This window comes from Podarcis erhardii, assembly GCF_964252035.2.
Source record: "Podarcis erhardii genome assembly, chromosome: 1".
In the NCBI taxonomy this organism is placed as follows: domain Eukaryota; kingdom Metazoa; phylum Chordata; class Lepidosauria; order Squamata; family Lacertidae; genus Podarcis; species Podarcis erhardii.
Window position 1 is genome coordinate 30,185,244 of NC_138497.1, and position 23,480 is coordinate 30,208,723.

Here is a 23,480-nt window from a genome sequence, read left to right on the forward strand (position 1 = left end):
AAGCGGCGAGACTCGGGCTCCTCCCGTTCGGGGCTGAGGCGGCGGCGACGACAGCGCCAACGTCGCCGAGAGGATCCCGGGTGCATGGAGCCGGCGGCGGAGACTGGAAGCGGGAGCTCTGCGGAAGGGAGGACGACTCTTTCCCGCGGCGCCAAAGGCAGCGGCTTGTGGCCCCTGGAGGAAGGAGGGGAGCGGCTCGGCGGGATCAGCGCGCCGCGCGCTCCGGAGTTGTTTCAAGGGGCTCCGGGGACCGGGCGCGGAAGGAGGAGACGCCGGATTGCGCAAAGGATTGTCGAAAGGGGGGACCGCGAGTGAAAGAAGGGAATCGGCCCCCCCCCTCACACACACTCCCCGTCGGCTCTCCTCTCTTCCACATCTCGGGTCCTCCTCCTCCTCCTCCTCCTCCTCCTCGCTTTCTCCCTAGTTCCTCTCCAGCATCCTTGGCCGGGCCACCACCAGCAAGGGCGAGTACATTAAAACGTGCTCAGCAAACTGCAAGAGAGATCAGAGGGACAGTGGAAACGCGAGCCGCGGGGCGGGGGGCGCCGTGCGTGCGCGTGTAGGAGAGAGAGAGGGAGGGAGGGAGAGAGAGGGAGGGAGGGAGAGTCCTTCCCTCTCCTAATCTTTTCTCTCGCGCCCACTCTGGAGCTACTCTGCTTCTCTGGACCTTTCCAGAGACGCAGTCTCGAAGCAGAAGGCTGAAAAAAGGATTGCTCTCGCTTGGGGGTTTTTTGGTTTTTTGGTTTTTTTCCCTCATCTGTCTTCTCCGTTCTCCTCCTTCAGGGTCTGGGTTGGTTGGTTGGTTGGTTGGTTGTTTTTTTGCGAGACCGGCGAGGTTGGATTATTGGTGCGCGCTGCCCGCCTTGTGAGTAGTGTGTGTGCTTGGCAAGGAGGCGCGGTGGAGTTGGGAGGAAGAGATGTCTAAGATCGGAGGGAAAATTGTGCTTATCCTTAGCTTCGTGTTTCTGACGACTTGCCTCGATGCGGCGAAAGGGCTGCCCTTGAGGAAACAGCGCAACCACAGTCCGAAGGAAAGGAACTATAAGTTGGTAGAGGTGAGTGGAAGCAATGCATTGCCGCTTGGAGAGTAGGAGGGCCTTACTTAGATGACATTGTTACTCCAGCTTGACTCCCCTTCGTCTCTTGACAGCCAATAAACTCTGCGAGGTCCAGGGTCTTTAAACCCAGGTCAGTGCTGACTTCTGTGATCTGAAGGCAGGTAGTCACTAAAATGATAGAAGTGATGCCTCCCCTTCCCTTTATTGATCCAATTTACATTTGCACAACCAATTTTGTACATTGTGCATATAGTCAACACTACACAGTTTAGTGTTCCATTAACATTTTTTCCCGCCACAATCTCCAATGCTGGAAAAGGTGATGGATTTCCTCACCCTTCCCATGTATGCATCCTTTCTAGTAAAAGTGGGAGGTTTTCAAATCAGCAGTCACTACATAACCAAGCAAGCATGGAGCTGGAACATGGAGCAGCAGGTTGTGATCTTATGTGGTGTTTGAGACTCACAGGGCCACTGTACTTCTAACTTTAAGCATTTGCTCAAACCCAAAAGGCTGCTTCGGAATCTGGTCAGTTTTAAAAGTGAAAGCACACCAGCAAGTACAGCATTTCTTGAGAGCAATGTGGCAAAGCATTGTCTCTTAAATGTAAATGTGAGCTTCAGTGTGAATTCCCAAAATTCAGCAGGGAGCACTTGGGTTAAAGTCCAGCGCTTACACAGATGGCCCCTTGCTCTAGACAATAAGTTTCTATCTCCTCTAACTGTGTAAATAAATAGTACTAACTTTATGGCTTTGGGTGCAGCCTTCATCTCCATAGGCAGGTGTCATTCTTGCTGATGGCCTTGGCTACATTCTGAAATAATTGATACCAGTTAGGTGAAGCATTGGAGGCTGGGGTAGTTACTGTTTTAGCCATTCTGTTGAAAGCACCCTCTTGTTGCACCAAGGATGGCATCAGCAGGATTATGCCTAGGAAATAATAACTGCATCCATTGCTGCATTCGTAATGTTTTTCTGGAACATCAGAGCCAGCTGAATCAGGACACTGGTCTATCTTGTCCAGCATCCTTATCTCGCTCTGGTCAGCCAGATACTTATGGGAAGCCCCAAAGCTCAACGTGAGTGCAACAGTGCTCTCTCCCCACTTCTGATTCCCACTACTGGCTTTCAGATGCATATTGCTTCCAACCGTGGAGATAGAACATTATGAAAGTGGAAACTTCTTTTCCCCCCTTTTGCAATTGCAGCTGAGTTGCACAGGTCATTTCACACATTACTCAGGGCAAACACAAATGCAGGATTGCCAAGGAGTGTGCACTCAAAAAAGGAGCTGCAGCCATTCAAAGGCCCCTAATAAGTGTATCTGCCTGTTAGCACGTGTGTTTGCAATCACATGTCTGTTGACTTCGTGGCATACATCTTTCGATGTACTTAGCACCAAGAGCACTTTGTTTCAAGGGTAGCTGTCCCGCACAATCCTCGCTCCTCAGTGGTTGTTGTCCCAGTAACACCTGAGCCTTGTTTTATTACATCTGTAGCCTACCTTTCCTTCAAGGTGTCATAATTGGTTCTCTGACCAACCATTCTAGGTTGTGGGATTACCTGGGAGCTCCTCTTTGCTTGTGGGTTGCTGGGTTTGATAGGGACATTGCCATGGGAGATGAAGCCAGCAATCTGTCTAGCTTGGCATTTTCTGTTCTGACAGCGAATGATAAAATTGCCTTTGGAAGGATCACATCACATTTATACCCAGGGCAATTATATCCACATATGTAGATATAATTGTGTAATATTGGCTCTGAATGTGGTGGCTATAGCCATTGACATATACCTCTGCATATTTAATTTTTTGTTACGCCAATCATGCACATATTTCAACATCTTGTGGCAATTAATTCCATAGGTTCAGGGATTTTTTTTCTTTTTGACAGAGATCTTTTATGATTTGTTCTAATCAGTTTATAGGCAGTCAGTGTCTGGATGTAGTTAGGATTGGTAGCTACATTTGTCATAGGAGTCTGTGTGAGAGAAAGAAAGCTACCTTGTATGTGCACACTAACGTATTTCATGAATAGTTTTCTTTATCTGTTAAATTTATACTCTGCTCTAGTAACAGGATGCTCTGTTTATTATTTTATTGCAAAGTATATATTATTCTTTTATACAATGGAATTGTCCTTATTCCCAATAGAATAGAGGAATGGGCTGTAGCTCTGCAGTAGAACATCTGCTTTTCTTGTAAGGATCCCAGATTCAGTCCTTGACATTTCCAGGCGAATGTACTCTGTCAGTGTCCACACTATTGAGCTAGCAGGGCCAATGATCCGACTTGAAGTAAGGCAGTTTTGTATTTTTCCAAGTCAACTGTGTTTTTGTTTGGCTTTTTGCTCAGGCAGAGCAGGATTGTAGAAGCAGTTGCAAAGCATGGAACGGCATTCAAGAGGTGGAAAGAAGAGAAAAGTGAATTGTGTGTGCTTCACAACTGAAGAGTAAGCATAGAATCATAGAACGGTGGCGCCCTGAGGATCATGTAGTCTAACTCCCTGCAGTGCAGGAATATGCAGCTGTCCCATACAAGGATAAACCTCCAACCTTGGTGTTCTCAGCACCAGGCTCTAACCAACAACTCAGGGCCATCTAATAAGGAGCCCCTTCCATTAAGTCCAGGGTCTAAATTTACTGTGTTTCTCAGCAGTTCACAATATAATTTGCCAACAAAAGAGTACGGTGACATTCGGGGCACTTAGGAGTCTGATGCTACACAGAGTCTGATGTTGTGGGGTTGTGAGTGTTCCACATTGGACCAAGGCCTCTTGAGCATTGCATCGCCCATAGCTACTGGAAGTTAACACCGGACAGAATAACTTTGACAAAGGCATTAGACAAAGTAGATGTTTTACGAGGCTTCCCATCAGAGCCGCTGCTGGGACGCGTTCCTTTCAGCGTCATCCCTGCCCTGACTGTCCCTGTAAGGTTTATTTTCTCTTCAATTTTGTGGCCAGGGATGAAGGCAGGCGATTCCCTTCTCCGGAGCCCATCTGTCTCCTGCTGCTTATTCCTGACCTACGGGCGTCATTCTCTCCCTTCTTGACGTCTGTCCTTGTCTTGGCAGCAGATAATTGTCCTGTCACAGACAGTGGGTAAATGATGGCTCCAGGTGGGGGCAAGGGGGTGTGTGGGTTTTTTTGGGGGGGGCAGCTGCTCTTGTGCCTTGGCTGAGCATGGAGGAGGCTGGCTTTGCCTCTGTGTGTGGAATGTCTGCCCCACCCAGGGGGGAGTCACTATTTCTCTAGATGTGCTTTTTTACCTTTTCATTACTTCAGCAATTAAGTGCCCTGGCCCCCTGCTTTGTCCTTGGCTTGAGGTCGGGTTTGCAGGCACAAAACATGCACGGAAACAGCATCTGGCCGAAGAGGGCTTATTGTGCAAAGGAAGGTGCTTTATCCTTCGATAGCAAGCTTCTGTTTTGAGAAGTTACAAATTATCTTACTCAAAATGGGGGGGGGGCAGCTTTTGTGGTGGGGCAAGAAAGGTCTGAGACAGCGGGGAGCCAGCTGAGAGGAGATGGGATTCATTGGGATGGAGATACTTCATCCAGTTTCTCTGGACAAATAAGTCTGTTGACTTTTCTATCAGGGGAATCAAAGAGTTTCCCTCAGAGGCACATGTTTGAAGAGCTGATATATTCTTAACCCTTCCCCACACCCTAGGCGGGCTGTTTTAGGTTGCAGTGTGGTGGAAGAAATGAATGAGAGGTCAAATGAAAACAAAGAGCTGATCTGAAGCAACAACAAAAAGTACTTTGCAGATTTTCTCGCCCACCTAAAGCCTCAGTAACTAGGAATCAAAGGAGAAATTCCTAAGATAAATGTGGGAGCAGTTTTAGAGACCTCCATCGACTGGGGCTGTTGTGACATCACAGAAGTGCAATTCTGACAGCAGCTCAGCACAATGTTCTCAACAAACCTTAAAATGTTCTGTTGACAGTCATGTTTCTTGGTTGGATGTTGCTTTCTTCTAGTCGCCTTCTGCTTCTGGCAAAAAACCCGGTTGCTTTTGACTTTTTTATTTTCTGATTTATAATCATCATGGAGGTGAACTTCTGTCTTGCCTGCAGTTGTCAAAGCCCCAGAGACCGCAGCAGGAAAAGTGATGGCACCTAATTTAAAGGGGGAGGGGGGAAACAACAGATGTCAAAAGAGGAATTACTGTGGTTGAAATGTACTCCTGCACATGTCTGTTCCAATGTGAAAGGTGCAGAGACCACTGTTTGTGACTGTGCCCTTTCCGGCTCCTCTTTGCTCATTCATTCACTCCTCCGTGCATGTTCAATTCGGCACAGCAAACGTGGCTAAAAGGACCCTCGGCCCAGCTCATATTTTGCTAATTATCTCCAGCTGCTCTGCTGCCCTTCTAGGCTGCTGGCCTAGGCAAGCATCCGTCTTGACCAACTGGTGGGGAGGAAGGGAGCAGGCGGGCTTTTGGGTGCTCTCCGGGCAACAGGCAGTGGCACATGGAGTGTCATAACCCAGAGGGCACCAGGTGCAGGCCTCTGTGTAACGTCTTTCCCAAGATAAGAGGCCGCACAGATGTCTTCAGCTCACATCTGCTTCTCGCTGCCTTCCCTCTCCTCCCCCTCCACCCCATTTGACAGAGTTGTGGCTGCATTGCTTGGCCAAGCCAGCTGCTCCTTAAATCTATCCTCTGTCAAATGAGACAGCTTAGCGACTTTCTCTCCCTGGATGTATAGATGGGGGAATCCCCTGGAGGTTTCTGCAAGGAACTTGACACTCAGATATATGTCCTGCTTTTTCAACTCTGTTTGGAGCACATAATTTGTGCTCCGCAGCTGTATTTCAATCCTGTTTGCATGACACGCCCCTTCTGGTTTTCTGTCCAGCAACTGTGCGCAGGTGGTGTAACTTACATTCTTCAGTTACTGGGGTGCACATGTACAGGAAATTGAGAGCACTTGATCTGCAGTTTCTAACCTTTGCAGCCGTAAAGGGCTTTCCCAGCTGAAGTTGTTGCAACACAGGGAAGGCAAAGGCTGCTTGATGATGTCTGTGAAACCTTTTTAATGCACGTTTTTGGGAAGCAACAATTTCTGCCCCTAGTGAGCATAGTATTGTTGAAAAATTCCAGAAATTTTGATGCTACAAGTCCCAGGGGAGTGGAAGCAGGAAAGGATGTGGGATTTCTCCAGGGAGGGTGGGGAAGAGAGAGACTGGAATCAGGGAGAGGGGAGGAGACTGACAATATTGTACCCTTCAACAGGAAGCGGCCCAAATCCAGAACACCATCTTCCAGGTCGGAATCCTGTGTGAGTCATGTAACTCATGTGAGATTGTGGACAATGGAAACTGCACTTGGGGGGGAGGCATGGCACACCAAAATGTGCATTGGGGGGCGCTGCACAAGATTGCTGACCCAAAAAAAACCTTATTTGGGGCACAGCACCAAAAAATGCAGCCGTGAAAAAACATTTTTTGGGGGGCGAGATGTCAGCCTGAAATTGAGAAAGAGCGACACACCCAAAATGGCCTCTACTCTGGGGGGATGGAACAGTATGTCCTGTTTTGGGGGGGGGGCAGTTGACAGGTATGCAATATGTCTCTCTAATAATATAATATACACTTCAGCAATGAAATTCTACTAATCATCAAACACAACAAGTATTATTTGAACTGCAGTTGGACAAAATCAGCAATCCAAAAAAAGCATGACATGTCAGCAACAAAAAGGGTGGCTCTCAGGAATATATCTACTTTAACCCAAGCAGAGTTTGTTGTGGTAGAATGCAAGAAGAACATTTGTTTTTGTCTGAAAGTATTAAGTTACGATAGGGCTGTGGATTACCAAACATTTAAACGCTCAAGGACCCCTACTGCCTTTCCTTCTCATCTAATTAAATCAGCAAAGACTTTTCAAGGCATCTGTGCATGCTCTGTTTCTGACTCACTCACTCAATTTACTGTATTCAGTAAATTTATACCAGGTTTTATGAAAGTTGTTCACATTTCCATGTCCTCTAGCTACACATGGAGAATACATAAGCTTCTCAGCCAGTGCCGTTCACCATTCCCTCAGAAACCCCCAATTGGTTGACGGTGCAGTCAGTGGCATAGCGTGGGGGAGCAGGGAGGCCATGGCCCCAGGCACAAAATTATGAGGGGGCACAACCAGGTGCCCCCACACAGGCACTGGCTTCCACGGGGATCCCCACCCTGGTGAAGGTGGCAGAGCGGCTCAGGCCCACAGTCAGCAGGTGCAGAGGCACGGAGGTCAGCAAGGGGCAACCACAGCATGATCTCATCTCTGCTGGCATTGGTGGGGATTCACCTGCCAAGGGCCACACCAGTTGGTGGGCAAGCAGGTGGTGTAGCGCAGCCCTGTTTGGCTTTGGGGGGACGCAATGGTGGTGTCAGTGGCTTGCCTGCCCTGGGTGCCAGCAACACCTGCTACGCCACTGAGTGCAGCTGCCACCATCTAATTATTTCCACTCTCACAGCCACCAGCAGATAACTTATTAGCTCCTAAAAAAGCAGGAATTGCGACCTTCAAACAGATTAAGCAGTTGTTAGCAGTTCAGATATGATTTCTTCACCCTTAATTGCTGATATTTGCTCATGCACCTAATACTGGGAAGTCCACCAGTGATGAAAATAGGCATCCAAGTGTTCCACATTTCTTCCAGCTCAATAGAATTCTCTCTTATTTGGGATGGCACTGAGCACATTGGCTTTTTACTCCAAACTAGCAAGTTTGTCAGCTGATATTTATTTGCTGAAGTCCTTCCTCCAAATTTCTTTAATACTGTTGGTGTCCGGGTCCCTTGTATGAATTAGCAGACTATGCAACCAGTTTGTTCAAACACCCTTCAGCTTTCCTTTTATCTATTTATAAAAATGAATACTTCCTATTATCTGTCCCAAATTCTCCAACATTCCTCCCATCTTCCATGGGACTTGGTTATCTCCAGTTAAACGACTGTAGGAAAGCTACAGAAGGATCTTCTGGGAATGGTGCTTCTCTTTACATGGAAGAAGGGCAGATTCATCCCCTGAATCCCTGTGGATGGCAGTGCAGGACCTCAGAAAATTAGTACTTAGAGGACCTCAGAAAATTAGTACTTATCACCCTGCTCATCAAAATGCGTAGGTAGACCTTGAAATGGAGAATCAAGGAAGCATCCAAAGGAGGAAATGTTGCAACAATGGGTACTTTAGTTATCCTCATAGATAAATGCATGTTCCAGTCACAACAAAGAGACAGCATTGGCAGATACCTAAATGACTCTGCCCTATAACAGTTGGCTATAGAACCAAATACAGTGGTGCCTCGCAAGACGAAAATAATCCGTTCCGCGAATCTCTTCGTCTAGCGGTTTTTTCGTCTTGCGAAGCAACCCTATTAGCGGATTAGCAGTTTAGCGGATTAGCGGCTATTAAAGGCTTAGCGGCTTAGTGGCTAAAAGGCTATTAGCAGCTTAGCGGCTTAGGAAAAGGGGGGGGAGCGAAAAAAATCGCAAGACTTGCAAGACGTTTTCGTCTTGCGAAGCAAGCCCATAGGGAAATTCGTCTTGCGAAGCGCCTCGAAAAACAGAAAACCCTTTCGTCTAGCGGGTTTTTCGTCTTGCGAGGCGTTCGTCTTGCGGGGCACCACTGTAGAGGAAAGGTGACCTTCGACTTAGGTGACACCCAGGACTTGATACCGAGATGAAAGTGTTGTGGAAGCTGGGTTAGCTGTTATACTTCCATTCCAACTGTAGGTGGCAGTGTGATCAGCTGAGGCAGTGAGTCATGCTGCTGCTCTTGCTTTTTCTTTTTTTAAGCACTTTATTGAATAGTCACCATATGTTTAGGTTGAATACTGTATACAGGCTCTTTGGAACGGTTCTATCAATAACATATCAGTTCTTTGGAGAGAGCAGCTGCCTTGTGGGGCTCTGCATCCCGAACCAGCTAACTCTCCTGCTTCTGTGTCCCACTAACCACACAGGGGAAGGAGTCTATCTTCATGCTTTCTCGTTGTTCACGTCACACTCAACAACCAGCTTTCCATGTTCTATTTTTCTTTTTATTGTGGCCTCTTTGCCATCCCATTTCTGCAACTGATTGAGCGACCCATTGTCTTATGTTACAATACTCTTTACTTTCCTGTCATCTGCTGTGGTCTCATCAAACCGTTCCCCCAGTTTGAAGGAAATCTCGGTGTTCTTTAAACTGCTCTCTGTTTTGATGGTTATAACATCTCCGTTGCAACTGATGATCGCATTGGGCTTGGCAACATCAGCCACCTTCTGCTCTTGCTTGCACTAAAGCTGTTCCCCAGTTAAGCGACTGTGAACAAGGGAACACATTGCTATCAGATCAACATTCATGGTAGGCAGCTGCCAGTTTCAAGGGGGACAAGGCTATTGATGGCTAATACCCACAATGGCTGTGCTCTACACCCACTGTTGGAGGCCAAATGCCTCTGAATGTCGGTTCCTGGAAATCACAGGAGGAGAGAGGGCTGTTGCACTCACTTCCTGCTTGCAGGCTTCCTGTTGGCATTTGGTTGGCCACTGTGAGAACAGGATGCTGAATTAGATGAGCCCTTGGCTTGACCCTGCAGGACTCCTCTTAGGTTCTCATGGTATTAACCTGGGTCTCTCCAGTCCTAGTCTACTTCAACATCCAGTCTCTTTGGATACTCAGGACTTCTTTTCATGAAGCAATTCAGATACCAGCGGACCAATCCTAAGTCTCTTTGCTAGGGAGTAAGTCTCATCAAACTCTGTGAGAGTTGATTTCCGAATACATACGTTTAAAGAAGATTGGAAAATGTTTATTGAAAAATAGTGGGAAATTGTGTACACTTGAAAACGTACACAACATTGGCAGCATTAAGATAAATTCAACAGTGTCAAAAAGTTTTGATGGATGTAATAATGGAATACTGAATGGTTTAGTTTATGTAAGTATGCAGGGATTTATGTTATGCAAAATGAACCATGGAAAGAGAAGAAGGGAAGTCATTGATATTTTAAGGTTGCTTAAATGAATATTCTAAAATGTAGAACAGAAAAATTAATAAAAATTATAGAAAAAAAGAGAGAGTTGACTTTCGAATAAATAGGTGTAGCATTGTGCTGCACAAACAAACTTACTATTCCATATTATTCTATTACATTGTGAACCTCCTTGAGCATTTTTATTGGAAAGATAGGTTAGAAAAAGCTTTCGATAAACAAATATGTCACAGACTAAATGGCCCTTGGGGTCCCTTCCAACTCTACAATTCTATGAAAATCCTACTTTCTATGAAACCCCACTTTATTTATCAAAGAATCCGGCTTCAGCTTTCAAAACCTGGGGTTTCTTGTTGTGGACTTTGAAGTTTGATGATGTAGAGAGGTTGGGGGGGCATTCTATTTGGTTAAGTAGCGCGAATAAATATTTGAATTTAGTCAATGTGCTTCTCAATTTCTGGCACACAAGGGACTCACTTCTTAGTGTCCTCTGTAGGTCTGGCTCCCCATGGGCCACGTTTAATCCTTCCCTTTTGCTGCTACTCTTGCAGTGAGCTTCCAGTAGATTTTTTCCACTGTGGTTTTAAGGCCACGCGCCCCATCTCCAAAGTAGTTAGTGGATCATGCCACTGCTATATTTTAAGAAATAAAACCATGTTTTAGTCTGTTCGGATGGTGTAGATCAGAAGGTCTAGGGCAGAAAGTGTGAACAGAGCTCATGGGGGCAGCATTTCCGCTCCTAAGGTCAGTGGAGGGTATGGAGCTGCCTCCTGGATCAAAACAATTAAAAGTAATATTGAGGCCTTTTGATGGCCAGTCACCGAAAGGTCTGTTCTCAGTGGTTGGTCAGAACTGTATTAATCCAGTTAAAGGCGAAAAGGGCACAGTGCCAACTTAGTGGTGACACACCAAGGACCTGCTTCTTATCTAGGGCTGGAGAGATTTTTGGTTTTATCAGGACTGATGGGAGCTGTAGTTCAGCAACGTCTGCCAGGCACCATGGTGGCTGCCACTGACTTAAATCAAATAGTAATAATAGTAATTTTATTTATTCCCTGCTCATCTGACTGGGTTGCCCCAGCCACTCTGGGAAACTTCCAACATAATCAAAGAACAGCAAACATTAAATATAAAAAAACTTCCCAATACAGGCCTGCCTTCAGGTGTCTTTGAAAGTTGTGTAGTTCTTTACCTCCTTGACATCTGATGGGAGGGTGCTCCACAGGGCGGGTGCCACTATGGAGAAGGCCCTCTGCCTTGTTCCCTGTAACTTCACTTCTTGCAGTGAGGGGAACGTCAGAATGCCCTTGGAGCTGGACCTCAGTGTCCAGGCTGAGCGGTGGGGGTGGAGAGGCTCCTTTAGGAGTCAGCCATGTAGAGATTGTCTATCAAGTTTTGAGGCATCACATTTACCCTAATATGCTGGCAAGTATCGTGAGGTGAACGTGGCATCCCTCTGCAGAGTGACCACTATTTCAGCCCTTTGTGACCATGCCTCCAACCTGATACGTTATCGTCAGAAAACCCTTTCCTCTAAGACGAATTCTTTCCACCCCAGGATCATGTTCGTTCTCTTTTGTGACGCTCTTGTTCATCACAGGGAGTGGAATCAGAAGCTATTGCACCAAAATGAACACAATGGAACAATACGACTCCTTCCTGTTGTTTTCACACCTGAGAATCCAGCATGTCCTGAGGACCCCTTTTCTGCCCTAGCATGCCACATATCAAAGGGCAAAGGTCTGCAGCGGTCACTTCCTGTATTTGCGGAGCCTCCTTTCCATTTTAGAACACTGAGTATGGAACCCGTGGGAGGTATTTGGTAGTGGTGAACCCAGGAAGAGACAGCTGTCCCTTACACAACAAAAATTCCATGTACAGACTGAATGCCTAAGTAGAGCTTACGTACATAGTACATGACAAAGATTTGGTGTGACTGGTCTCTATTCCAAGGCTGTAGAAATGTTCACACAAGGAAGGAATATGCATTATTTCATTTGGTTTATATGCAGTCAGACCATCCTAATGTTGTGGGACTACAACTCCCTTCATCCCTAACAGGTGGGAGTTGGGAGTCCAGCAACATCTGGAGTGCTAAAGGTTCACCATACCTGCAGCTGTGGCAAGGAGGTTATGCCAGAGATTTCACAAGAAAGGTGAAGGATTGCAGGAAGAGGCACAGAAGCATTTGGGCAGCGGGCAGTTGGCTTTCCAGGGAGCCAAAGTCCTTCAGAAGGCTGACGGGAGATGGATAAGGGAGCATCACAAGAAGAGATCTTTTGCTTTCATGGAAAAAAATAGTGCTGCTATGATTCGTAAAGATGATGGTTCCTCTTACCAGGTATGAAGATAGCCATGTGTCGACGAGTAAGAATTGTTTTTAGGTGACCAAGCAAGGGTTCTGTTTCCTAAGAGTGTTGTTTCTGCGTGTTTTGTTTCTTCCAGGCTATTGGTGTGTCACAAACAATAGTTCAGTTGTATTAGGGACAATTTTTGAAAGCTAGCAGCATGTAGGTCTTCTTTCAAGGCTGCATTCAAGTTTTATGCATCTTAATACTACTTTTCATGCATCTTTGTTTTAGCGGCTTTACAGCTCTTTAGTTTAATTGAAGCCCATGGATGTAACATGTGTCTCTCTCTCTTTCTCTTTCTTTCTTTCTTTCTTTCTCTCTCTCTCTCTCTCTCTCGCATATTCTCTTTGACCAGCAGGACTGACTCAACCATTAGGCAGGGTGAGGCAGCTGCATCAGGTGGCAGATGCCGTAGATAGTAACAGCCGCTTGCCCTGAGCCACCTAAGGTATCCTGCTGCCTTCAGGTAGAGTGGAGGATGTTGTCCCACTGCCCATGTTGAAGCAAGGTTCAATTTGCCCAGCCCAGTTGGATTCTGTACGTTGGGCAGGAGGGGGCATCATCTTGTCCATCACCTCAGGCAGCAAAATGTCTTGGACCAGTTAACTTAGTCAAAAATGGCAAATCTTGCAACTGTTCTCATCAGTTCTCAACTGTTCTTATTGTCCTGGGGTAAAGATCCAAGAGACAAGGCCCGATCCCAGCAGTCTAGTATGATCACACTTTCCTCAGCCTTATATATGAAAGGGGGGAGGCGGATGTTACTGCAGCCCTTTTGTCAGTGCTTAGCCCCTCTCCTAAATAAAACAGCCAAGAGACCAACAATCTCCCCGCTGCTTTCTCTTCCTTTCACTGTGGGAGGGGAAGACAGGCTTCGGTCCTTTGATGTGTAGGCCTTGTAAATCCATTGATGATGCCTTGTGTGTGCGCTCATGTGAGTCAGGACCAGCCCCAGTTCCCTTTGAAGTGCTCCAGCGACCAGGATGAAAGTGGGATGGAGGGGGAAGAGTCCTTCCCAAGCCATCAAGCCCTAATTGCAGGTAATAGCGCCCTTCCGTATCCCATATGGGGAGGCGAGCATCCCTGTTTCCCCTAATCTTGCAGTTACATTCTGGGCTCCTGCCGTGAAAGGAAGTAAGCACACAGGGAACAGGCTCAGAGAACTCGGCCAGCACGTTGGGAAATAGCTCCTGGCTGCAGGATGCACGAGGGAACAGTTGGAAGTTCCTTGGTGAAGAGTTTAAAGTACCTAGAGCACAGGAAGATCTTTTCTAGGGATTTGCTAGGCTGTTGCCAATTCATACGTTTATTATTATTTTTTCAAAAATGAGGTTAGGATGGGGGGGGTTGTACCAGTGTGGCAATTTCATTATTATGCAAGGATGCAGAATGCATGAAAAGGAACGGCAGTTGGTTTGTGCAAACAGTGTGGCGGAGGAATATATTGGGGCCTTGGTTTCTTCGCCACTCTGAAACTTACAGCCATGTCAGCTTGCTCCATTATAGTGGAGGTTGCAATGTTTGGTACTTTTTAGATCAGAGTGAAGGTGACATGATAGAAGTCAGCAAACTAGACAAAACATACAAACACAGGAATGTACCTTAGGCTCAGATCATGGAGTCAGTCTAGCTCTGTGCTGTTTACACTGGCTGGCAGCATCTCTCTAGGGTTCCAGTCTTTGCCAGTTCTGTCCAGATATGCTGAGTACTGTGGAGCATGTGTACCAGGTATGGGAGCAGGGGTTGGGGGGAGTTAGCCCCTTTTTTGCCATACCATATTCTGGATGCAGATACAACTCCCCACTCCCCTGCTGCTGTTTCCTCGTTAGGCAAAGCCTACACGTAACTATAGCAAGGTATATAGCTTGTTGTAGGCTGTTTTTGTCAAGGAAAATGGCACAAGGTAGGAAGTGTTAATCCTGCCCCCTACTTACTCTTACCACCATGATGCTCAGGCCCCTTCAGCTGCTTATTGGCCTTGTTTTTCAAAGCTGGGTGATCCCGTCGTGAATTTCTTAAAAATAATAATTCTAGGTTAACTCCAATGCAAGTGTTTACATGTGTTGAAAGAGGTTTATTAGTTGAAAGGCAATGCCAGAACCAATAATTGGCCAGTGTGGTGTAGTGGTTAAGAGCAGTGGACTTGTAATCTGGTGAACCGGGTTCGAATCCCTGCTCCTCCACATGCAGCTGCTGGGTGACCTTGGGCCAGTCACACTTCTTTGAAGAGCCATGGAGGACTGATCAAAAACAAGGTGAGATGCACCAGCATAATTATCTGTAGGTGTTCAAAGTAAGCCCAAGGTATAGGAATGTGCATGCTTAAATATGGTGTGTTTGATATCTCAGACCAGTATTCTGGCCCATTCACAGCTCATTAATCTAATGGGGCAAGTTGCTGACATGCCTAGTGCCCACTCTTATCTTGCCCCTGGTGTGAGAAAAAGAAAGCAGCTAGATCTCAGTTTTCATGAGGCAATGGAGAGTGGTTCTAATGATGCTTCTATCGCTGCCTCTTGTTGCCAGATCTCTACTTCGTCCGACACGGCTTCAATCAAAGAAGACGAAATGCCGCAGTCTAACAAGGTCCGGAACCTGAGGCGAAATGGACGGGCCATGCCACACAGGCAGAAACGCCGTTGGCCACTGCAACATCCTGCAAGGAACCAGTTGGCATCACTCCAGCCAGGTGGCGCAACCCAGGAGGAGAGCACGCCCTTTGTGCTGGACTTGAAGAACCTGCCAGGCTTAGCCAACGTGGACCTGAGTTCCCAGAATCCAAATATACAGGTAGGCCAATGGGCTTAGGGCTGTATTGATTAGACTCGGAACAAACAAACAAAAAAACAAAACAAAAAAACAAAAAGTGGCACCATCTGTAGTTCACTTAGAACTGACCCGTGCTTTGGGGTAGTTGGTCTTGACTTGGACTCCTGGAGCATGGACAGAAGAGGGAGGGAGGGAGATTCCATAGTTGCAGAACAGTTGCCAAGAATGCCTTTCTACATGCCCATGTCTCAGGGGTTTGATGCAAAAAAGACTAAAATCAAAAGAGGGGCCTTCAAACATGAGGATTATTGCATTAGTTTTCCTAGCTATAACGCTAGCACTTCTGTCCCAGTTTCTAACGCTTCTTTTGTTCTGCGTTACCTGTTGCATTATGGAACAGTCGCCTTTCGATCAATATACTGCTATGTCACACTAAATTTCATTCACACCAGTGGGTGTGGTTTGGCAGAGCAACCAACACCATTGGTTTAACACAAAGAAAAACGGCTTGTACTTGTTTTTGAAATGCAGAGCTTGTGCATAGAGAGCCCCAATAGCAGAGTTTAAATCTCATTGTAAGGCAGATTTAATTGAAGCATAGGAATAGGTTTTTTATCATCTTTTTAACCAATCAATTAAATAATAATAATAATAATAATAATAATAATAATAATAATAATAATAATTACTATTATTTTTTATTATTTTATTTACACCCTGCCCATCTGGCTGGGTTTACCCAGCCACTCGGGCGGCTTACAGCATATCTAAAAACATAATAAAAACAAGTATTTAAAACCTCCCGATACAGGACTGCCTTCAGATGTCTTCTAAAAGTTGCGTAAATCTTAATCTTACTGATATCTGAAAGGAGGGCATTCCCCAAGGAGGGTGCCACTACCGAGAAGGCCCTCTGCCTGGTTCCCTGTAACTTCGCTTCTCGCAGTGAGGGAACTAGCAGAAGACCCTTGGAAGAGGACCTCAATGTCTGTGCTGAGCGACGCGGGTGGAGACACTCCTTTGGGCATTCCAGCTCCTTAAGGCAGCTGACCCTCCCCCCCTCCCTTTTTCAATAAAACAGACTGCAAGGTAAGTTTAAAAATGATTTACTTACACTTACTAGGTTTCAAGACTTGCATTTTCCTTAGTAAAAACGATAAAATGCAGGTAACTATTCTTAGTTGAGAAATATACAGCAAGAGCAGCCTCAGATACATATATGTGACAGAGTAAAGTTGAGCCATACCCGTGCAGCGTGGCAGAAAGAAAAAGGAACAGGAAACAGGCCTTCCTTCCTCCTTGGAGAAGGGGTGAATGTGACGTCATAGAGCCTACTCTAGTAATTTAGGACTCTGTGGTCCTTAACCCCTTCACACACTAAGTAGCACTGTTAGGTATGACTGCAAATTTCCTACATAATCTCCATGAGCACAATATGCTTCTTTGTCTTGTTCAGTACTTTGCAAAGTCGCTAAGATTCTGTTGTAAAATGGTAACTTCATCTTGTGCTGCGGTCCTAAGCACACTTACTTTTGATGTGGCTCTACAGAGCTTAAGTGTGACTTACTTCTAAATAAGCATGCATATACTCTTGCTTACAGTGGTAGAACTACTTCCACCTTGCCCTCCCCTGAAATGGTCACAGACACTTGTGCCATGCAGTGCGTGACTTTTGAAAACAGCTTTCTTTAGTATCCTTAGTGGCTTATTATATGCACTTAAGAAGAAAAGCAGTTTTGCAAGCAGGGTTTGGGACATGACCTAGCTGGATTGATAATGGGGCTCCATGGAGAATTATTGGACATTGAGAAAGCAGGGTAAAGGAGAGCTTTAAGAGTGAGTGTCTTGGTCAGCACTAAACTGAGAGAAAAGTGGTGAAAGCTCAAATGGGCAAATACATGAATATAGGATCTACTGTTGCTCTTAAAAGAACCCCACAGTGCTTTAGTGGTGGTGCCCCATAAACCCTCTTACCCAGTGCCATTATTACTTGCAGGTGACCATTGAGGTCGTGGATGATCCTCAGGCTGAGATGGAGATGGACCTGCTGAAGGAAACTAGCAATGACTGGTCTCTGACCTCCTCTGAGTGGCTGTCCCACAAAGACCTCTTCTGGCCACTTTTCTGGGAGTACACGGACCCCATGGAGGAAGGGGAGGAAGGGGAAAATTTGGACATAAGGAGCAGGGGGGAAGAAGAAGACGATGACGAAGAGGAGGAGGATGACTACACTTCAGAGTATGATGAGGAAGAAACAGTGCTGAGTGGAGTAGGAGGTGACTGGGACCAGCGGTGGCCCCATCAGAAAAACTGGATCTTCAAAGAGAAGTATAATTACGGTGAGGCCTCCTTTCCTGCCCTTGGTAGGTCTACAGAGCTGCATTAACTCATTGACTGTTAAGGGGCAGGAGAGCATTTTCAGGAGAGAGCAAGAGGGTCTTTTCAGTTCATTATCTCCTCTGTTCCTCTCCAGTTAAGATGAGTGGTCCAGCTGATTTGTTATGGGGAAATCTGGGATGTATCCAACTGAAATGTCTGCATTATTCCAGCAATCCCAATAAGCATCCTTCCATATTTGTGCTTTCTCTCCTGTACATATGCTTGAGAATTCCTAATTTAAATCCATTTGTGAAGTTGGTGGGCAAGGTCTGCTTTAGGTGATACTAACTCTTTATGCAGTGTGTGTGAGAGGGGGGGGGGGAGAGGAAGATTTGCATGTCCCCTTTTTCCATTGTAGATACATCAATGTGACAATTGTGTATATTGGAAAAACACTTTTGCTATGCCCTTCATATTGCATAATGTGTGTGCATTTTGCAACATGAAATGGAAAATATAACCTATGAAGTGACTGCAAATCAGGCCAAAAAGATCTTGAGCTGTTAGGTAGGGTAACCCTTGAAATTTTAGGCACTGTATGGCCAAAACCAGAACAATGTGCAAAATTCTGGGAATCACAGCTTTCATTTAAAAGTGGGGCGGAGTGCCTGGCAGGAAAAGCAGGTGAGCAGGTGGCACGCGCGAGTCTCCTCTTCTGGATTGCTAGCTGCACAATATAGGTTTGGGTGAGAGATCTAGGCTGCTGGGTGATAGGGGAGAAATGTGTGTGAGAGAGACCTTTTTCTTACGTTCTCCAGACTATGAAGATGAAGAGGAGTGGAGCCCTTGGTCTCCGTGCACTGTAACCTGTGGCACTGGCAACCAGAAAAGAACCCGGTCTTGTGGCTACGCATGCACTGCGACTGAGTCGAGGACCTGTGACCTGCACCGCTGTCCTGGTATGCCTTTTCCCCTTCCACCCCTGCTTTGTTTTCTTGTCTGCCTCTTGTTCCCTCTTCAAAGCTCCTGCAGTTAACTGCAGCTTTCTCAGCTGTAAAGAGAGTGACCTCTCTATATTTTGAGAGAATCCATTTTCAAACATCCCAAGAGGACTGGGGTGAGTTTCCAATAGGGATGCTTGTGGTCTGACTCTCTGGCAAAAGGTCATTTCCATTCTGACATCTCAGGTGCTGAGAACACCATTCTTTTCCTCGTGGTTGTATGTTCCATTTGTGCAATGATTTCCACTTGTGCAAAGGAGTGTCTTTTCCCTCTCCTTCCCTGCTCTGTGGCCTGTGCCTTAAATCTGCTCATGGGGTCCCTCCAGCCCTCTGGAGCAGACTGGGGGAGTGTGGGGAGAGGAGAGGGAAAGGACGTTGTGCTGCACAAATGGAAGGCGTTTCTCAAACAGGACAATTGTTGCTCTCGTGTGTTGATAAAAGTGCTGCGGTTGCCAGGATAAAATGGCTGCCATCGGCTGCAATAAAAGAGGTGAGGTACTCTGTACTGGTGAGTACTGTCACCAAAATCAATGGTTATGTGCAACCCTGTCCCTTATTTTACATTGCTTGCACGAAATGCAAATGCTGCTTGTTATGTACTGAGTTGAATAGGATCCAAAATGCAGCAGTCTGATTGGTCCTACTCTCAACTCTGAGTATATTTCACTGCTGAAGAACTTTGTGAAAAGGGATGTCCCTCTTCATGAGGAATTGGTTTCAGAGTAATGGTGGCTCTCCAAATATTGTTGGACTTCAGTTCCCATCAGCCCCAGCCAGCATTCGCAGTCAGGCATGATGGGAGTTGTTGTTTAGCAATAACTGAAACAGCCACAGGTTATCCATTCTTGCTTTCAGAAAACCATTTTTTCCCCATCCTGATAATCAACTCAGTAACTCCTTTCTTTTCTCTGACACATTTGATATATAAAGGCCATCAACTGAAAGCCCACTCAGTGTGTTGTGGGTCAAAAGCAAACTTTGGGCCTGTATGTGTGTGTCTGTGTCTATCTGTGTCACATTTTGGCCTGGGAGTTGTGGACAGGAAATCCATACAGAGTTGGAGATTGAAGCCCAGCTCCTGTAACACCTTTTAAGTGGCATGTGGTTCCCCCCTGACCCTTTTGCTTCTGTGCTTCCCTCAAGGAGCAGATGGGGAGCTGTCTCTTGCCACAGAAGAGACACCATTTGAAGCTGAGAATGCCACAGAGATCCTAAACTCAGGTCAGTACATTCCAAATGAGCACAACTACGCTAAGAAATTGCACAAGGAGCTGAGCGAGTGAGTTGATCATAATCTTAAGGTTGTCTCACTTTCTTATGCACACACCTGTATTCTCTCGCTCACTTTCTCTCTCTCTCGCTCTGTCACACACGGCCTGCACTTTTGAAGTGTTCACTTGCTCCTGCCTAGGCTTTCCCTTCCCAGGTTAAGGCCACATTTCGAAAGCACACGGCTTCTCTCCCTGGGCTGCCTTTTCCAAGCTTTGTGCTGCTCTGGATGGAAGGGGCAGAGCCATTAGAGAGACTGTGGACCTCTCATTTAAAGGATCTCTCTGGAATGAGGGCTGGGAGGCGGGTGGGGGAGGCCATTGCTATGGGGAACCTTTTTCATCCTGAAAAACGCATTGCCTCCTTCCAGGGGCTGTTTTCCACTGCTGCACATGTCCCAAAGCAGAGGTGGGTGTGGATATTGCCAAAAGTGGCCAGGACAATGGATATGTCTCTTCCCTTTGTGCAGTAGGCTACATTCCAGAGGTTTATGCACACCCACACATTGCTCCATCCTGCACTCATCCAAGCAAGAGGCATTGCCCCAATTCAGGGACACATTCCCGTCCGGCAAAATCGCTCAAGTTGAGGGCACGTAGCGGGGGCCAGCGGGGCATGTGACTTGGGAAGAGTCCCAAGGGGACAGGGAAGCCTAGAATAGGTCTCTCCAACTTGGATCTCCAGATGTTTTTTTGGACTACAATTCCCATCATCCCTGATCACTGCTCCTGGTAGCTAGGGATGATGGGAGCTGTAGTCCAACAGTAGCTGGAGGCCCACATTTGGGAAACTCTGGCCTAGAGGGTCACATTCAGCCGCTGGCCCTGTGATGCCCTGCTCCTGATTTAGTACCACCCAAGATAAGATGTCAACGGCATGTTGTTTTGTCTGACGGCCATTTCTCTCTTCCCCCTGTACCTTTTCCTCAGATGTGGACAGCTGTGAGAAGTGGCTCAATTGCAAGAGCGACTTCCTCAACAAATACCTGAGCAAAGTGTTGTCGGACCTGCCCAGCTGCCCCTGCTCCTACCCGCTGGAAGCCGTCTACAGCGCCGTCAACCTGCGGGACGAGCGGCAGGGCAAGAACTTCCGCTGGCGAGATGCCAGCGGGCCCAAGGAGCGGCTGGACATCTACAAGCCCACGGCCCGCTTCTGCCTGCGCTCCATGCTCTCCCTGGACAGCACCACGCTGGCTGCGCAGCACTGCTGCTACGACGAGAGTGCCAGGCTGATCACGCGGGGCAAGGGGGCTGGGGCCCCCAACCTCATCAGCACCGAGTTCTCCCCCGAGTTGCACTACAAGGTCGATATGCTGCCCTGGATCCTCTGCAAAGGGGACTGGAGCAGGTACCACGCTGTGCGACCTCCGAATAACGGGCAGCAGTGTGCTGACAACCCCTCGGAGGAAGAATACCTCTCTCAGTTACAGGAGGCCAGGGAGTATTAACGCAGAAAATAACCCCAAAAGACGTGGAGAGCAGGACATTTTTGGTCTCCCGCGCGACTAGGGAGTATGACAGGGCCTCTTTTCTTCTCTCTCCTCCCCTCAGGTTTTATGTCAACAAAGGCCTCTGCTTCAGAATGGCTACAGAGCCGCTGCTTGTTTTGCATTCCCTTGGTAACCAGGTAGTCTGTAGGAAACCTTAGTGCAAACTCTACAGTGGCTTCTGCCCTGTCTTCTACATAGTGGCCTCCAGTTTCTTTCCTGACTTCCTCGTTACCCAAAGTTGCCACAATTGGCCCAAATGGGCTGTACCAGAAGGCTTGCTATGGCCATCCTGAGGGATTATAGGGATGGGAAGAGCCAAAGGAAAGGGGGGGGGAGGTGTCTTTCAAAAGGCCCATTGTGACTCGTTTTATACTGCACACAAGCTGTTGCACAAAGGCAGACTGGGAGATCTTATGGCCTAAAACTCTATTCGGGTGCTTGAAGGTTTTGCTTAGAGTCTGTAAGCAGTCTCAAGGTGAATGACTCAATACACCTAAATTCTGTTTTTAGCTAAAAGGGAAACTTGGTTGGACATATTGAGAGTGACAGATCTGGCTTCAAGTGTCTGTTGTCTTGATGTATTCCTGGGGCAAGAGAAAGGATGACGTTCCACACAGTTTGGGAGAAACTGAGAGGGAGGGGTGCTGGGTTGTGTGTAGGTGCTTTGGAATGTAAGTTCTGGGATGTATTGTGAAAACACATTCCCTAAAGTGGATGAGTGGCAGATGAAGCCAACCTGCTTGCTGGGTTGATAGAACAATCTGGGTCTCATTTCTACCCAGTAAGTCTGATAAGGAAGCAAGCAAATGTTTTAAAACTTATTTTTCTCTTCAGGCCAGAGGCAGGGCAGAAAACTAAGCCCAACACATTTATAAGACTCCAGGGGAGGAATTGAACATCTTGCCCTTCTGATCATTCTGCCAACACAAGCATTTTGGCTTGCAAGACGGGACAATCCTGAGCACAGTTCCTGGCGTCCCCCCCCCCTCAAAAACCCTGAACCAATTGGAGGGGCAGGGGGAGGAGAGTTGGGGGCAGGGTGAAGTCCTTGTTCAAGGCTTCTGCTGACAAGACTCAATAGCTGAATCCTAAGCCAGGTGTCATAGGAAAAGTTGCAGTTCTGAGCAACCTCAGTCAATAGCATGGGAAAGAACAAAACCCATGTCCTCCAGCCAAACCATTTCAATTTCATATACCAGAGGTAGCCAACACAATTCTTTCCAGTTGTTGGACACCACCTGCAACATCTGGAGCTCCAGGCAGCACAGCCAGTAGTCAGGGATGATGGAAGTTCAGCCACATCTAGCCACCCCTGATAGAGAACTTCATTCTGAGTTTTGGATCTGATGTTTGGCAGAGGATTGGTTGGAATAACCCAGTCATGGATTTCCCACATTGCTGTTTGGTTTCTCAACTTGTGAGGGAAAGATCCAACTTCCCAAATTTCATGTTTCTGTTTTGTTTTGGGATTTTAACTTTTGGTCTAGTTCCTTTATCATTGGCAGTAAAGGGACGTCTTTGCCTCTTGAGACAGTGGGTGACAGATGGGTTGTGAGTGAAGGAATTAGTCCTAGAGCTATTGGTGCTCTGGCTTTAAATAAAGCAAGCCCACAATTCTGTGCAAAGTAGTTGTGCAAACTTGCATATTTGTCTTGCACAATTTAGTCTACTTTTCCTAGTTTTGAGGAAGGGCAAAGAGCCACCAGACTGAATCCCTTGTTTTCTCTTCCATATTGTGAAATTTTGCCAGGCATCAGCTGGAAAGGTGTTCCTTTTTTTAAAAAAAAATTAAACTTAATTTTTTAGGGTGCTAAATTTTGTACTCAGTACCAACTTCCACATTTGCAGGCAGAGCATAGCAGCCACCATTTTATTACTCTCTGGTAGCCAGAAAGTCTGCCTAGGCGCTCCTAATCTTTTCTCTGTACTTTGAGAACTAGGAGGTTTCTCTTCTCTTAACATTAAAGGTCATATTTTCAAGATTTTGTATCATAAAGTAGCTTCTGCATTATCTGTCATGCAGATTCCTACGACAACGTTCACCCTTCTCTGATGCTCTGTAAGGTGTTTGCCAGCTTGGGGACACATCTCTTGTTCCTGCTGAAGTCAATAGCAATAACTCTAATTGGTTTGCAATCAAGTAAGATTGCTGCCTTGACCTTTATACCAAGGTTCTTTTGAGCCGAGGCCACATTCATTCCATACTTTTAAACCACTGTTACCATTTTAAAAAGTTGTGGCTTCCC

General features: G+C 46.6%; 1 protein-coding gene across 2 annotated transcripts; it reads left to right on the forward strand.

The window, feature by feature from the left end:
- The first annotated feature begins 200 nt into the window (after nt 1-200).
- On the forward strand, nt 201-22,219 carry ISM2 (isthmin 2). 2 transcript variants are annotated; one of them, XM_081881039.1, is made up of 6 exons: nt 201-1,055; nt 14,914-15,177; nt 17,153-17,495; nt 18,294-18,434; nt 19,620-19,697; nt 20,675-22,219. In XM_081881039.1, exons 1-6 carry the CDS (start codon nt 918-920, stop codon nt 21,190-21,192), a joined length of 1,482 nt encoding a protein of 493 aa, XP_081737165.1. In that variant the 5' UTR covers nt 201-917; the 3' UTR covers nt 21,193-22,219. The 2 variants fall into 2 exon arrangements, with proteins under 2 accessions (XP_081737165.1, XP_081737166.1); XM_081881040.1 differs by lacking the exon at nt 201-1,055 and adding an exon at nt 12,825-13,427.
- The last annotated feature ends 1,261 nt before the right edge of the window (nt 22,220-23,480 follow it).